This window comes from Bos mutus, chromosome 19, assembly GCF_027580195.1.
Source record: "Bos mutus isolate GX-2022 chromosome 19, NWIPB_WYAK_1.1, whole genome shotgun sequence".
Taxonomy (NCBI): domain Eukaryota; kingdom Metazoa; phylum Chordata; class Mammalia; order Artiodactyla; family Bovidae; genus Bos; species Bos mutus.
The window spans coordinates 6,772,642-6,788,918 of record NC_091635.1 but is presented as its reverse complement, the minus strand read 5'-3'; the positions used below and the strand labels follow the sequence as shown (position 1 = coordinate 6,788,918).

General features: G+C 59.2%; 2 protein-coding genes across 2 annotated transcripts; one reads left to right on the top strand and one right to left on the bottom strand.

Moving 5' to 3' along the window:
• Window positions 1-1,332: 1,332 nt before the first annotated feature.
• On the bottom strand, window positions 1,333-10,137 carry OTOP2 (otopetrin 2). The gene is made up of 6 exons (XM_070388776.1): window positions 9,825-10,137; window positions 9,080-9,216; window positions 7,735-7,793; window positions 7,151-7,284; window positions 3,873-4,750; window positions 1,333-1,503 (listed from the first exon to the last, which is right to left on the bottom strand). The coding sequence occupies exons 1-6, from the start codon at window positions 10,135-10,137 to the stop codon at window positions 1,333-1,335; spliced, it is 1,692 nt and encodes a 563-aa protein (XP_070244877.1).
• Window positions 10,138-11,681: 1,544 nt separating this feature from the next.
• On the top strand, window positions 11,682-15,237 carry USH1G (USH1 protein network component sans). Its single transcript, XM_005907928.2, has 2 exons — window positions 11,682-11,845; window positions 14,013-15,237. The coding sequence occupies exons 1-2, from the start codon at window positions 11,682-11,684 to the stop codon at window positions 15,235-15,237; spliced, it is 1,389 nt and encodes a 462-aa protein (XP_005907990.2).
• Window positions 15,238-16,277: the final 1,040 nt, after the last annotated feature.

The window sequence follows — 16,277 nt, the reverse complement described above, 5'->3', positions numbered from 1 at the left end:
GTCCTGGCAGGTTTTTCTACAAAGTCCCCTGTGCGTCCGACCCTGTTGGTCTCACTCTCCCCTCTAAATGCCCTCTCCTCCCACCCCAGGCCCCATCCCAACCTGTTCCCCCTTCTCCTGACTCCGCTAACTGCTGGCGCCTCCTTTGCCATCTCTCTTTGCACCATCTGACTTTCTCAGTCTCTCCTTCTCTATCTCCCTCTCCCTCCTTTTTGGGATCAAATCATTTTATAGGGGGGCTTCCAGAGAGGGTCGAAGGGCTGGGAGAACAATGAGATCGCATGTCCTCTGCCCCACCCGGGTGTCCCCACTTCACATTCACCCCCATCTCTATATCTTTTGTAGAGTAGAAGCCAGAGGGCTTTGGAGAGGAGCCTCAGGGACCGCAGGAGGGGCAGGTGGTGGGTGAGGGGAGGCCCTGATGGGGTGGGCTGTGCCATCCAACCCCTGTTAAGCTAGAACAGCCAGGTTATAAACTGGGTTATATCAGCGTGTGTTATAAACGTGAGTCCCTGAAATGTTTTATTTGAGGGGGAAACAAATGCTCTGATGCTTGAAAGAAAAGTTTGGAAATTATTATTTTTAGTAGAAAAGTGCTGGCTTCCTTTTGCTGTGGGACTGTGGGCAAGTCACTATACCTCTGGGCGTCAGGTTTCTTCTTTGTAAAATGGCAGTTGGATTAGTCAGTCCTTCCCAACCTTTCACGTGTCATGGAACACATTAAAAAAATGTCTATGTCACTTGAGGATAAAGAGAAGAGAGAGGTGGAAGCCTGGGGACTCCACCCAGCTGCTCCCAGCCACCCAGGTACTAGTCTGTAACTCAGACTTGGCTTGCCCACAGAGAAGCCTGAGATCTCAACATCTCCAGGGGTCCTTGCAGCTTTGACCCCAAGACCCCCCTCCTGCAATCATCTTAGAGGTGAGCGCCGAGACAAGAAGTGGGGAGCCAGGTGGCCTAGGGCAGCATCAGGTTTATTGTTTCCAGATCCAGGCGGCAGCACTGGCCAGGACACGGGGCTGAGGTAGGGGTGGAACCAGAGCCAAGGCCGCTTCCAGACCTTGTCTGGTCCTAGAAAGGGGTGCAGCAAGGGTTCCTCCTCCCCCAGCGGCCCCACCCCCAGGCTCATGCTGGGGTGAGTGTACATGTCCTGATGGTGATCTAAAAACTCATCCTGGAAAAATAACTCTTGTGAAAATGCCACTCTGGGGCCAGTGTGGGGACGGGAATGGAGAGTACGAGGCACAGTGACTGCCAGCCTGGGGTTCATTCCTGGGGGTCACTGGGTGGGTGCACAAGCCGAGCTCCTCCCCCGAGGTCCTGAGCGGGGCTTCAGGACATCACGTAGACCTCCAGCAGGCTGGAGACAGCGTGCATGCGGTAGAAGATGCCGAAAGGCAGGCAGATGTTGACGATGGCTGCCCAGAGGGAGTAGCCATAGAAGTCCACCTCCACGGTGTTGCTGAAGTGAGGGCGGGCCCCAAAGGCAGGCATGATCCACAGCTGTGGGGAGAGAGGAGGGTCAGGACCTGGCCTGGGCGGGGTCTGCGGGTCACTCTGTGGGCGGGGGGCAGGATGGGGGTCCCAGCCCTCTGGTTTTGTGGCTATCAAGGGCTGGGTGTTGCTGAGCAGGGGGCTGCAGCCCCTTGGGCAGAGCCTGGCACTCACGAGGGAATTCAGTAAATGTGCCCAACTGAGCTTGCCCACCCCCAGGCTGAGGCTCCACCCTCGGGATGGTCCACTTGTGGGATGGGGAGAGAGGAGAAGAGGTTTCAGTAGGTGACATGAGAATTTGGAATAAATGGTTAAACCAGCAGCGCTCTCCTGGAGAGATGCCAGTGGGTGAGGGTGGTAGAAGCAGACAGGCCCAGGGCAGGGGGGCCAGGATCCTGCCAGAAGGCTTCCCCACCCCAGCTCTCTATGAGCTCCGCTCTCCAGTTTCACCCTCCACTCCCCACTCCCTTCCCAGGTGTGGGAGGAGGTTGAAGCTGGAATCCTGCTTCATCTCTGGCTGTGAACCCAGACGGTTCAGGCATGGGGCGTGAGGCAAAGAGAAAAAGCTTCTGAGCTAGGCTGGACCCTCTCCAATCACATCCTTAGGCACATCACAGCCCAAATCGGAGCCTGCCTCTGTCCTATAAAATGGAGTTGGAGATGACACTCTAAGAGCTGATCCAGACTCAGATACCTGGAGCAAAAGTGGCCTCCCAAGTGACTCTTAACCTGTAGGCTCGGCCTCGGGAGAAAGTGAGGGAGTGGCCAGGGCTGGAGGAGGTTTCGGTCCTTACTGCTTCTACTGTTACGTCAGAGATTGGTGACTACCCTTTTTTAAAAACAAAATAAGTTATTTGTGCTTATGTGCATGCTCAGTCATGTCTGACTCTTTGCGACCCCCACTATGGACTGTAGCCCGCCAGGCTCCTCTGTCCATGGGACTTCCCAGGCAAGATACTGGAGTGGGTTGCCATTTCCTGCTCCAGGGGGTCTTCCCAAACCAGGGACCGAACCTCCTGCATCTCCTGCATTGGTGGCAGATTCTTCACCACAGCACCATCTGAAAAGCCCTAAGTTACCAGTAGGAGGGGAATATTCAAAGTGGGGACTTTGCCAAGAATGCACCTCAGTTTTCATGTAGACCCCCACTGGAATGCAACCCCTCTGGAGATGTGTTCTATGTTGGGGTATACCTGTATTCCCATCTATTTAAGGCTGTTTTCTATGTTAGAGGTATTTTTCTGTTAGAGGTTAAAGCTAAAAGGACTATCTTTATATTGAGCAACACTTCACTGAGGTGTGCCCTCTGTTTGGGATGTATTCACAGGGGAACATGTTTCTCTATTAGAGATTTCCCTCCCAGGGGTTCTTTCTACGCTGGGGCCTTTCTCTATTGGGTTGGAGCTATACACTAGGAGTATTTTTCTATGAGGATGCACCTTCAGGAAGCGTGTTCTCCTACAGAATGCATATTTATATTGGGTGAAGCCGGACTATATACAGAGGAGTTTTCTTTTGGCTCAGATGGTAAAGAATCTGTCTGCAGTGCAGGAGACCGGCGTTCGATCCCTGGGTTGGGAAGATCCCCTGGAGGAAGGCATGGCAACCCACTCCAGTATTCTTGCCTGGAGAATCCCATGGACAGCCTGGCAGATCACAGGAGTTGGACATGACTAAGTGACTAACACTTTCTCTTTCTCTTAGAAAGAGGTTGGCACCTCCCTGGTGGTCCAATGGTTAAGACTCTGCCCTCCAAGGAAGCGGGTGTGGATTTGATCCCTGGCTGGGGAATGAAGATCCCACATGCTGAGCCAGTGCAGCCAAAAAATAAATAAACAAATAAATAAAATAAAAAAATAAGAAAGGGGCTTTGTGGACTCGCTGGGGAGGGGGTGGCTGCTGTGGGTGCTCCTCTCCCGGCCAGCCCGCCACTGCACTCTGCTGACAGACCACTCACACGTACACTGGTCCCTGCCACTTCCTGTCGCTGCTCCAATTATTCTAAGAAGTAGGCTGGTCACAAGTTCCCAGGAGCAGTCACACCTCCCATTTGGGAGTGAGGTCCCCCCACCCCACCCCAGGTCCCTCTCACCTCCTCCCAGCCCCATGTCAGCATTCCCTGGGACCCTACCAGCTCTATCCGCAGCCTCGAGGCCAGAATGCTGCCATCTCATTCTCTCTGTATGCCCTGAGATGCTGTCTGCCCCGGGGCTGCTCTCAACCTTCCCTGAACCTGCTTCTTTCCTCAAGAGGCATAGGATGCTTCCAAGGAGATGGGAGCAAGACAGAGAAGTCCAGGTGAAGAAACCATAAAAAGAGCATTTTCCCTTGGCTTTCTCCAACCCGGAGCCCACCCCCGTCCCCGCCTGGGTACTCACGATGATGTTGCAGAGCAGGAGAAACAGGGAAATGTCCTTCAAGCACCGGCGTCTCCAGTGGCTCCTGGGGGCCACGATGATGCTCGCAGCCTCCTGAGGTCCTGCTGGGCTGGGGCCAACCAGCCTGGGGGTGGGCGGGCAGGCGGGCAAGGTGTGGAGGGCGTCCAGGTTGGCAAAGGTCAGGCCATGGCAGGGCTCCTTGGGGGGCGTGTCATGAGGCTCAGCGCTGGGGGGGCCCCGGTGGAGGCTCTCAATGATGAAGACGTTCTGGAAGGTGTGCTGGGCGATCATGAGCAGAGCGTGGGCTAGGTTGAGCCCCGCCAGCAGGTCCCTGGGGGTGCCTGCCACCACAGCCACGATGGAGTAGTAGGAGATGGCATACTGGCCCAGGGCGGCGCCCATTAGCAGGGCCACGTCCAGGGTGCGTGTAGGGTTCTTGTGCTGGTCCATGGCCCGGCGGTCGAAGCGGTAGATGACCGAGCCACTCAGGCTGACCAAGGTCATGAGCCCCAGACAGACGATGTTGAAGCTGTAGTAGGTGACCAGGGCCTGCTGGGTGCGGCTCTGCTCCCCGCTCACTTGCACCTCGTAGATGATGAACACGGCCAGCCCCACCACGAAGAGCATCAGGCCCAGGACCGGGCCGGCGAAGAAGGTCTCCCGGAAGAGGCTGACGGGGGACGGGGCGTGGCTGTGGCTGGGGGTGGAGGAGGCGAGCAGCCTGCCCACGTTCTTCCACATGACGTAGAGCATGGTGGAGGCGAAGAGGCTGTACTCGATGTTGAAGGGGTACAGGTAGAAGTAGCCCTGCTGGAAGATCTGGCAGACCGCCGTGTTGCAGGAGCAGTCTCCCCCGACCGCGCTGCTCGCACGCTCCACTGTGGAGAGATGGCATGCAGCGGCACTGCCCTCCCGCCTTCCCGGAGGCACCCCATCTGAAGAGCCTCACCCTTGGACCGTGACCTTTGGAAGGGCAGGCTTTTGAGCTGCCACCACCGTACCCCAAATGCCTACACAGGGCCTGGCACGTTCATTCATGCCACAAGTATTTACTGAGCACCTACTGTGTGCCAGAGACCGTGGGGCACGTCCTTGAACAATATCCAGGGCTCAATCAACAACAACAACAAAAAATCTGGGGGACTTCCCTGATGCTCTAGCGGTGCAGAAGCCGCCTTCCAATGCAGGTCCAATCCCTGGTCGGAGAATTAAGATCTCACATGCTGCGAGGCAGCTAAGTCCAGAGGGCCACAACTAGAGAACCCGTGTGCTCTAGAGCCTGTGCGCTGCAGTAAGAGAAGCCCTGGTGAGCTGCAACTAGCGAAAGCCTGTGTGCTGGAACAGACCCAGCACAGGCAAAATAAAAATAAATAAATATATAAGTAAATAAAGTTAAAACAAAAATCTCAACTGCAGAACTGCCTGCTTCATTCCATCCCATTCCTGCAGAAACACACTGCCAAACCTTCCCCGCCAGTCATGACTTGCTCAAGACAGGCAAGGCTCCGGTCCTAATAGAAGGTGGCCCCCTGGGCAACCCCTAAACTCGAAGCTTCCTCGCCTCTCTCTCCAGCATCTGCCTCAGCCAGAAAGCACCTGCTGCGCCCAGGTCCTGGCCAGGACCTTCTGTCACTTCGGTTTGTACCGTACTGATGGGAATCTCGTTCCACATCCAGAGTGTACTCTGCTGTGTAGGATACCTCGGGCCTTGGCAGACATCTCTTTTGATCCCCAGAACTATCTCAGCTGGTTTTGCAGAGAAAGGAACCGAGGCTCACTGAGGGCAAGTGGCTTGTGATGGCGGAGTTGATACAAATGCTGTGACTCTCACCCCCGAGGCAGGTACCTCGCCGGGCGCCTCTCTGTACCCCTGCAGTCCCAGCATTTTAGGTCATCCACCTCCCCGGGCTGGTTCCAACCATCCTCAGGAGCCCTCTGTATGTGGAAGGCGGCCCTCTGTCAGCCTGCTTGCCTGGGATCTCCTGGATCCACATTTTCCACTCCGGGACCCTGCTATGCGGGGTGTGCGTGTGTCTCCAGGTCCGAGCAGGTTTGGTCATCTAGTCTGATCTTGGCGGTGGGGGGCCCTAAAGAAGTCCAGAGAACCGGGACCGGGGGACTGTGGGCCTGTTCTTCACCATAGCATACTGTGTGTTCAGTCACATCCGACTCTTTGCGACCCTATTGACCGTAGCCCCTCAGTCTCCTCTGTCCAGGGGATTCTCCAGGCAAGAATACTGGAGTGGGTGGCCATTTCTGTCTCCAGGGGATCTTTCTGATGATTCAAAGCAAAGATGGGTCTTAATGCTAGTTCTCCGTTGTCAAGCTCTGTGACCTTGGGCAAGCTACTTAACCTCTCTATGCCTTAGTCTCTGCATCTGTAAAATGGGAATACTAATAGTACCCATCTCATAGGGAGGTTGCAATGGTTAACCAAGATGGTGTTTAAGACACTTAGCACAGCGCCTGACGTATAGTGCTCCGTGAATGGTCACCATCAGCATCACGGTTATTATTTCTGCCTTCTCCTCCTTGCCAGACACTCTGTTCTCATCCTGTGCTTCCACCACTGAGCAGCCCTGCCTCCCATCTGCTCTCTCCAGCTTGCTCAGCCATGCCCTTTGTCTCTGGAGCCCAAATCCCTCCTCTGGTGGCATGGAGACCTGGACAGTGGGACCAAGGCTGTACCATCCAGGATGAAAAGATGTCCCTTTCGGCCTGGATGGGAGGAGAGTTTGGAGGAGAATGGATACACGTCTATGCGTGGCTGAGTCCCTTTGCTGTCCACCTGAAACTGTCACAGCATAGTCTGTTAATTGGCTGTGTGCGTGTGTGCTCAGTGGCTTCAGCTGTGTCAGATTCTTTGCGACCCTAGGGACTGTAGCCCAGGCTCCCCTGTCCACGGGACTCCCCTGGCAAGAGTACTGGAGTGGGTTGCCATGCCCTCCTCCAGGGGATCTTCCCAACCTGGGGATCGATCCCAAGTCTCCTGCATCTTCTGCATTGGCAGGTGGATTCTTTACCCACTGAACCCCCTGGGAAGCCCTAATTGGTTTTACCCCAATACAAAATAAAAGGTTTTAAAAAAAAGAAAAAAAGATCTCCCCATACTCTTCCTCCTGGGTCACCCACATCTAGACTTCTTCAGAGGCATAGCCTGGAGCAGGAGGGGGCCTCTGGCCTCCTCCTGTGCCTCCATGCCCTCTACAGGTCCACAGAGCACCCAGCCCAAGGCCTGGCCACCAAGGGGCCAGGGTTAATCTGGAGTGCGCACTCACGGTCCAGAGCAAGGCGGGTATGGCTGGTGTTGCTGTGAGAACTGCTGTGGGAGTGAGACTGGTGCACGGATTCATCCACCACGGCTGCCATCCAGATGGCCAGGTTGGTGGTGAGTGTGAGCATGAGACCGCACCTGTTTGGGGACGGAGAGCAGAGGTCACTGAGAGTCTCTGGCTCATGTCGGGTCCCCAGCAAGGTGCAGAGCTGGGGCTATCCTGGGAGATGGTGCTGAGAAGCAAGAAGCAGGCAAGCCCCCATGTGAGCAGAGAAGATGAGTTTGGAAGGAAGACAGCCTGGCTGAGATGCCTCCCGAGAGAGCTGGGGGTGTCCAAGGGCCACTCTGCTTCCTCCTCTAAGGGAGAGGACGTTTGTCCATGACACACATCATCCTACCAAGTACCCCCCACCCCCACAGCACAGGCTGGTGGAAGCCGGGCTTACAAAGCGAGAGGGCCTCGACTGAAGACCCATCTGGGGGCAGAAAGAGGACCCATGCTCCAGGCTGGGAAGCGCCCATCTCATGCCAGGTGAGCTGAGCACCTGGGCATGGGCACTGGGCCACGGGCGTGGAGCAGGCACTCACCGAGTCAGATCCAGGTGGGTGTGAACACAGTCTTTGGCGGAGACCCAGAGAAAGTAAGTCTGTGTTGAGAGAGAGTGGTGGTGTCATCTACTCCGCAGGTGGGCTCACCCTGGGAGCAGCCAGGCCCACGCTTGGCACTATGTCCGCTCTGCCTCAGGAACTCTCCGACTGCGTGATCACGTTTATTTCAGCTTTACAGTGTGAGATGAGTTTCTCTCTTTCTATTCTATGGGGCAATCAGTACCAAATACTTCTCTGATCTTTAAAAGTTTGCAAAATGCCACCAGTAAATTCTCTGTCTCTGTTTTCTGTTCCTTCGCAGGGTGGAGGGAGTGCAGTTTTGAGCCTAGTTATTTATTCCTGGGTGCAGGGTCAGCCTCAGGTTAGGTCTTGTTCCAGGTAAAAAGAATCTCAGGGCTTCTCCACTCCACTTAGGCAGCATCCTCCCACCGCATCCTCATCCTGTTGCCCTGCAGGTCCTCCCCATCACCTGGATGCCCACAAATCCTTGCTCTGGTGTTTATCAGTGTTGTTGCTGTTTGGTTGCCAAGTCATGTCCGACTCTTTGTGACCCCATAGACTGTAGCCTGCCAGGCTCCTCTGTCCATGGGCTTTCCCAAGCAAGAGTACTGGCGTGAGTTGCCATTTCCTTCTCCAGGGTTATTGATGTTGGGGTAGCTTTATTTTCCATTTTGCCTGAGTGTTCTTTAAAGTCATAAAATGTAAAATTAAAACTATGTAAATGCCAAGGTCATAAGTGTGTTAAAGTGTGGAAACCTGGGCAGCGTGGACGATGCTTCAAGAGAGGGAACCATGCGTGTGGTCATTCTGGGCTGAGGTCTGTGCTCAAACCAGCCCTGCCTCAGCTCGGTCAGATCTCTCCAGGGCTTATTTATGCAACAAATAAAAACTTGAATTTGTTTGAAGAATCCCATGTACAGGATACCCTATTTTCTGAACAAATTCAGAATACAGGGGACATGGCTGAGGCCAAACTGGCCATGCCCATGGTAGGACCCTGAGCTGAGACCTATGTCCTCTATGAGCCGCCAAGGAAGGCAGGGCAGTTCTAGCGACAGAGCAGCTGCCACAAATGACGCCTTCTAGGTGTTAACTACCGGCACCACTTAGGTTGAAATGAAATCGCAGGGCCCTGAAGCAGGCACTCACATTTGGATATTACTTCATTACCAGCCGCTTCCAGATTTATGGACTTGTGATCTTCACTACAGTCCTATCCCCGCCTTAATTAATTGCTCAGTGTAAAAGAGGAGTGGAGCTCAGACCTCCTGACCCCAGGCCTTGGCTCCTTGCCACCACACTCAAGGACACTCCTCCCACCCACCTGGACAATGACAAACACAGCCTGGGTGAGAGGGTACAGGATCTTGATGGCTGACTGGCACTCAAAGAAACTGGAGTAGTAGCCGGTCTTGAAGACATCCATGACGAGAGTGCAGATCCCAAACAGCACCAGCCCGCCTGGGAATGAGGGGTGGGGGTGGATCAGAGAGGCAGGAGAGAGGGATTGTAGATTTGAGGACGGATGGCTAAGTAATGGGATGACGGGGTGGATCCATGGATGAATGGGGTAGGTGAGAGGATGGATGGATGGATAGCTAGGTGGACAGGTGGATGATGAATGAGTGGGTGGAAGGATGAGTATATGATTGACTGAGTGGATGGATGGATGTCCGATTGAGCCCCCACCTCTGTGGCTGTATGGATAAGATAAAGGGCCCTAGATAGGCTCTCTCAACTGCAACAATCATCTGTTCTGCGCTCTCCATCAAAGTCTCTTCCATGATCACCTTCTTTCAATCTTTAGACAGGGCAGTGAAGTTCCTTTCCAGCCCTCTCTGCATCCCTTTTCCAGGACTCTTTCCCTTCCTCTTCTCCCCCAATCGCAGCCCACCTCATCCTCAGGCACGTCTAGTCCTGGGCAGTGCTGGAGAGGGGGGCGGCGCGGGGAGGCACACTTCTCAACAGTCTACCTCCAAGAGCCCCCAGAGGTTCCTGCGAGAGCTCCCCAGCCTCCCGCTCCCACCCTGGCCCGCCCCACCCCCGCTCCCGCCTCCCCCCCCCCGCACCTCGGAGCCAGATGGGCCCTGCGTGCGCGTCCCGGTAGGGGACGCCGTCGGGGCAGCGCGCGGTGCCCAGGAGGTAGAAGAGGATCCAGACCATGGCCAGCAGCAGCATGGTGGTGAGCAGCGCGAACACGTCGGTGTCGTACACCGCCACCTTGTTGAAGGCGCCGCCGCTGATGAGCGTGCAGGCGAGCAGCAGCACGTTCACCGCCAGCAGCACCGACAGCAGGCGGCCACCCTTCTTCCAGACCTCGCGAGGCGCCGGCCGCGGTGCCGGCGGGCTCTCCTTGGGGTCCGAGGGCAGCTCCGTGGACATGGCAGGGCCACTGGAGGAGGTTGGAGGGGTCACTGTGGTGGGGAGCAGACAGGACCCAGGTCAGCTTCGAGGGCTCTCCCTGCTGCATCTTATCCCTATATTTGGGGACCGGGGTTGGGGGAGCTCCTCGCCCGCGCAGAGGGTGGGGCTGCGGGTGGTGAAGGATGCGCGCGCGGAAGCGGGAGAGAGAAGCCGACCGTGCGGGTCTCGCGCTCGACGGGGAGGGAAGGAGAGGCGGCTGCGGCCCCGTCGGACCCCGTCCAAGGTCCCCCACCCCCCAGATGCGTCGGCCGGCTAGCCCCCAGGGGCACCCACCTGACTGGGCCGGGAGCCCGCGCTGAGCTGGGGGTCAGGGGGCGGCGAGCGCGTCCTCTCTCTGACGCCGGGCTGGACGGGTGCTTTATACCGGGGAGGGCAGGGTGATTTACAGCCGCGGGAGCTCAGCTCCATAAACCTCTCAGTCTCACTCACATGATCCATCTTTTTTCCGGGCTGAATTTAGGGAAGAGCGTGCGGGAGCCAGATAAGGTGAGATTTATATTTACCCGTTAAGAGGCGCCCCCTCCCCCGCCGCCCTGTCACCTCGGCGCAGCCCGGCTCGGGCGCGGCCCCGCAGTGCGGCACCCAGAGGACACCCCGCCCCCGGCGCCCACCGCGCCCTGGCGCCCCGCGATCCCGACACCCAGAGCCCCGAAAGCCGACGCTCAACAGACGCCCCAAGGGCTCGCGGGCGCCCCGACGCGCCCCCAGCCCCGGCGGCCCTTACCTTTGTGCTCCTCTATTGCCGCCCCAAGATCGGGACCCTAATGCCCCTTCCTCCCCGCGGCACCCGCGCCGCCCGCGCCGGGCACCCTCAGCAGGACTCCAAGTCCGGTCTTCCTCTAGCGCTTCCCGCATCCCTGCTCCGGCGGATGCTGCGAGGGCGCACTTGGGTATCAAGTCCCTGGCCAGTCTTCCAGCGCCCTCTACTGGACAGAGCGGGCAGGGGGCGGCCTGGACAGCTGAGTGCGGATCGCTGACCGTCTGGCGATCGGTCCTCGTAACCTTCTTGGACCCTCTGTCCAGGGGGCGGGGGGTCAGGACAGCCCTCAGACATCCCTCCCCAGTCCTTGGCCCGTTCCCTCGACGGGTAGCGACATCGGGGGCCGCCGCGCCTGGGCTCTCTTGAGGACAGACCTCGAACTGCCCCCAGACTGGGCCTCCCGGGGCGGGACGCAGGGGTGACCCTCTGGCAGAGGGGCCGGTCCTGTGGGCTCAGGGGCAGGGTCACTGCCGTGCACTCGACAGCAGGGAGTTTAGGACCCAGGGGCAGCGCGGGGCGGCCTTCCGGGCGGCGGGCGGTCTTCCCCGCACCCTCCCCGCCGGGTGCGCGGCTCAGATGTCGGAGTAGCGGCGGCTCTGGAGCTCTCCGTCCTCGGTCTGCGGCGGCAGGGGCTGGCGGCCCCGGCCCCTGCCCGGCCCCCTCCCCCAGCCCCATGCCTCAGCTCTAACCCCGCCGCCCTCCCCCGCGGGGTCCCCGGCCCGCCCCGTCCAAGTCAGGCGCCATGAACGACCAGTACCACCGGGCGGCTCGGGACGGCTACCTGGAACTCCTCAAGGAGGCCACCAGGAAGGAGCTGAACGCCCCCGACGAGGACGGCATGACCCCCACCCTCTGGGCCGCTTACCACGGCAACCTGGAGTCGCTGCGCCTCATTGTGAGCCGGGGGTGAGTGCCGGCTACCCAGGCCCCTTAGGGGAGGGCAAGAGCCTCAGGGCCCATCTGGAGCCCCTAAGATCACCTCCCGCCCAATTCTATGGCATCTTCCCCGCACCTCGTCTGAGTCACGTCCTTCCCTAGGACAAGGCCCTAAGGTGGGACCTGGGAGACTGGCAGTTGTGGGAGGTGCAGACAAGCTGAGGCCTGTGACATTTGTGACCTGGATGTGGGACTGAGAGAGGAGGGGGCCTGGGGTGGGGGTGGGGGCTTCAGAGTGAGGAGAAGCGGGAGGGGCCACCTGGGTGGGTAGTGCCAGGACGCCAGAGCGAAGGGCATGAGAGAGTGGGGGAAAAGGAGCAGAAACCTCACAAGTGGGGCTGCCAAAGGAGCCCCTCCCCACTGCCCACCCCCACCCCCCCAGCCGGGGGCCCAAGGAGTCTTCCCCGCCAGCGCCCACAGCCCCCACACACTGTTCTCACACGGCTCGCTCCGTGCTCACTCCCGGGATTTATGGGCACTGACCGCAGGACCAAATGCCACTCGGTTCAGCCACCCCATTAACTCGCTCCCTCTGTCCCCCTCCCCCACACGGGCTCCCTCACCCTCCCTTTGGAGTTGTCCAGGGTGGACAAGTGGGCATTGCATCCAAGTGTCAGGGCCAGGGAAGGGGTTTGGAAGTAGCAGTTGAGGGATGTGGTGCCCAGGGCTACTGACTTGGGCTCTCTGGGGCTGCCTGACCCTGTGAACCACTTGCCAGCCCCAGCGGTTTAATAAAGAGAAGCCAGGTTGACCCGGACACCAGGGCGGCCTGGATGGGGCAAAGGGAGGCCAGAGATGCCCCTAGAGGGTTAACATGAACATCTCAGGGCCTGGGAAATCATGGTGCAGGCAAAGGGGCCCAGCTGGCTTGGTGCCAGGCCCTGGCGTGCAGCTGGAGCCTGGGGTGAGCGGGGAGCCCCCCCCTTTGCCCTCCCTCCATGGCTGCTCCCCAGGCCCCAGCAGCAGGTGACAGCAGCCCCCAAGACTAGGAGCTGAGCCACGTTCCAAGAGGCCAGGACTGGCCCCTGTCCACACCAAGAGGGTACAGTGATCCTGCTTGCCCCTTGGAGAAATTCATGGGAAGAGGGGACAAAGGGGGCCCCCTGAGTGCACCAAGCCCCCCAGCTCCTCCGGAAGGCAAGGGCTGGTGCTTGATGGGGTGTGGGCCTGTTGCCCAGCAACTCATTCCCACATGCAGGACCTGAAGACCAGCAGTGGCAATGAGGAGGGGGCTGCGGGGTAGGAGGAGGAGCGGTCACACAATGAAGCTATTCTTCCTCCAGCCCTGCGGGGTGGCCTCCTCATTAGCTTGGGGCAGAGGGCCTGAGCTAGGCCCTTGAGGGAGGGGCGAGTGTGGAGGAGGGGAAACAGTCTGGCAAGGAGGGGCTGCGTGGGTCCCCCTGACAGGCCCAAGCCAGCCTGCATCCCGGGGCTCATGAAGATGCGGTGGCCCCAGGACTGGACAGCAGCTGGGCCCAGGTGGCAGGATGCCCGCCCCCTCCCCTCCGGTCCTGGCTGCCCCCACGCTCCCCTCCTGGCCCAGGCCAAGACCCAACACCTGCTCTCACACGCGGGCTTGCCAGGCCTGGCCCTGCTCCCTGCAGACGTGGCCGGTCCTGGGGACACGCAGGCACCCGATCACCCACTCCCGGGGGCTCAGGCCCAGCACACACCACTAGTACACCACTCCTGTACTGGCAGCTGCTTTCCCCACGCCTGCCGAGAGACCCGCACTCGGCCCTGGCCCACCACCTCTCTGGGCCAGCTCCCCGCCGGGCACCATGAATAATTCACTCCTTTCTCTCTGGGCATCAAATATTTATCCTCTGAGATTCCCAGCCCGCGGTGCTCTCAGGGGAAGGCCGGGCCCTGGCCCCGCCTTCTCCGTCGCCCCACCCTCTGCGAGCCTGGGCCACGTGGAACCGCGGGCTCACTCTAGGTGCGGGCAGTGGCTCCGGGCTGCGAGTCCCGGGTGTCCTGGAGTCGGAGAAGCGATCTCAGGCCGTCGAGTCCCTCTGGGGTGCCTCGGGGGGAGCTCAACCAGGCCGGCCACCTCCCGCGCCTGCAGCTGCTGCCTGCCGACTGTCGGCCTGAGTTTGCGATGGCTCCTCACCCCTCCCCGCGTGTCGTCCCGCAGGGGTGACCCGGACAAGTGCGACATCTGGGGCAACACGCCCCTGCACTTGGCGGCCGCCAATGGCCACCTGCACTGCCTCTCCTTCCTGGTGTCCTTCGGGGCCAACATCTGGTGCCTGGACAACGACTACCACACGCCGCTGGACATGGCCGCCATGAAGGGCCACATGGAGTGCGTGCGCTACCTGGACTCCATCGCGGCCAAGCAGAGCAGCCTCAGCCCCAAGCTGGTGGGCAAGCTGAAGGACAAGGCCTTCCGCGAGGCGGAGCGGCGCATCCGCGAGTGCGCCAAGCTGCAGCGCAAGCACCACGAGCGCATGGAGCGACGCTTCCGGCGCGAGCTGGCCGAGCGTGCCGACTCGCTCAGCTTCTCCAGCCTCACGTCCAGCACCCTGAGCGGCCGGCTGCAGCATCTGGCGCTCGCCGGCCACCTGCCCTACTCGCAGGCCACCCTGCACGGCACCGCCAAGGCGGGCAAGACCAAGATCCAGCGGAAGCTGGAGCGGCGCAAGCAGGGCGGTGAGGGCACCTTCAAGATCTCCGAGGACGGACGCAAGAGTGTGCGCTCGCTCTCTGGCCTGCAGCTGGGCAGCGACGTGATGTTCGTGCGCCAGGGCACCTACGCCAACCCCAAGGAATGGGGCCGCGCCCCGCTCCGGGACATGTTCCTCTCCGACGAGGACAGCGTCTCCCATGCCACGCTGGCGGCCGAGCCTGCGCACTCGGAGGTCAGCACCGACTCCGGCCACGACTCCCTGTTTACCCGCCCGGGCCTGGGCACCATGGTGTTCCGCAGGAACTACCTGAGCAGCGGGCTGCACGGCCTGGGCCGCGAGGACGCGGCACTAGACGGCGCGGGCCCGCCGCGGGGGCGGCTGCAAAGCTCCGCCAGCCTCGACGACGACAGCCTGGGCAGTGCCAACAGCCTGCAGGACCGCAGCTGCGGGGAGGAGCTGCCCTGGGACGAGCTGGACTTGGGCCTGGATGAGGACCTGGAGCCCGAGACCAGCCCGCTGGAAACGTTCCTGGCCTCCCTGCACATGGAGGACTTCACCTCCCTCCTGCGGCAGGAGAAGATAGACCTGGAGGCGCTCATGCTCTGCTCGGACCTCGACCTCCGCAGCATCAGCGTGCCCCTGGGGCCCCGCAAGAAGATCCTGGGCGCCGTGCGGAGGCGGAGGCAGGCGCTGGAGCGCCCGCCGGCCCTGGAAGACACCGAGCTGTGAGTGCACAGCGCCTCGGCAGGGATGGGAAGAGAGGGCGTGTGTGTAACTCCCTGGGGTGGGTGGATCTGCCGTTTGGGGAGGCGGGGGAGGTAATAACCAGGTGGTCATCAATTACAAGAGGCCTCACTTATTTACCGGGGCTTCCCTGGTGGCTCAGATGGTAAAGAATCTGCCTGCAATGCAGGAGACCCGGGTTCAATCCCTTGGAGGGGAGGATCCCCTGGAGAAGGGCATGGCCACCCACTCCAGTATTCTTGCCTGGAGAATTCCATGGACAGAGGAACCCGGCAGACTATAGTCTCTGGGGTCCCAAAGAGTCCCACGAGACTGAGCAACTAACACTTTCCACTTGAATAAGTTGAAGTTGAGTCGCTAAGTCCTGTCCGACTCTTGTGACCCCGTGGACTGTAGCCCACCAGCCTCCTCTGTCCTTGGGATTTCCCAGGCAAGAATACTGAAGTGGGTTGCCATTTCCTTCTCCAGAGGATCTTCCCGACCTAAGGATCGAACTCTGATCTCCTGCATTGCAGGCAGATTCTTTACCAACTGAGCCATCAGGGAAACCACTTATTTACCCCCAATTCTGACAAAGAAGCTGCCAGTTTACATTGCTGATGTCAAATGCATCTCAATTTTGAAGATGTCAAAATGGAGAAAAATGGGTGTCTTCCTACGGATGACACAGTGGCAATCACAGCCAGGCTGTTTTGAGCGCTGCCATCTCCTGGGTACTAGAGATGCCCTTGTGCAAGTTCCCTCAGTTAATTCTCCCCAGCTCTCACGTGAAGGGGCTATGTCATCCCCATCTGACAGGTGAGCAAGTGGAGGTTCAGAGGGTTAGAGTAGCTCGCCGGAGGTCCTTTTGCTGCTGAGTGGAGAGTCGGGCTTGATCCCTGTGGCTCTAGAGCCTAGGGACAGGGTGACTCCCATGGGATAGAGGGTGTGGCAGTTAGTCACCTCTCCAGATGCCCAAACCCTCAAGGCAGATGTTTTACCTGCTGGTCCCTGAATCCTGGAACCAGGAACATGAGCAAATGCTC

Bases quoted from the DNA above. Each gene is read 5' to 3' on its own strand.
- OTOP2 (XM_070388776.1), bottom strand. From the start codon at position 10,137: ATGTCCACGGAGCTGCCCTCGGACCCCAAGGAGAGCCCGCCGGCACCG. The intron at 7,794-9,079 runs GTGGGTGGGAGG...CTCTCAACACAG, and splicing joins CTGTGTTTGTCATTGTCCAG to ACTTACTTTCTCTGGGTCTC. The intron at 4,751-7,150 runs GTGAGTGCGCAC...ATCTCTCCACAG, and splicing joins TACCCGCCTTGCTCTGGACC to TGGAGCGTGCGAGCAGCGCG.
- USH1G (XM_005907928.2), top strand. From the start codon at position 11,682: ATGAACGACCAGTACCACCGGGCGGCTCGGGACGGCTACCTGGAACTC. The intron at 11,846-14,012 runs GTGAGTGCCGGC...GTCGTCCCGCAG, and splicing joins CGCCTCATTGTGAGCCGGGG to GGGTGACCCGGACAAGTGCG.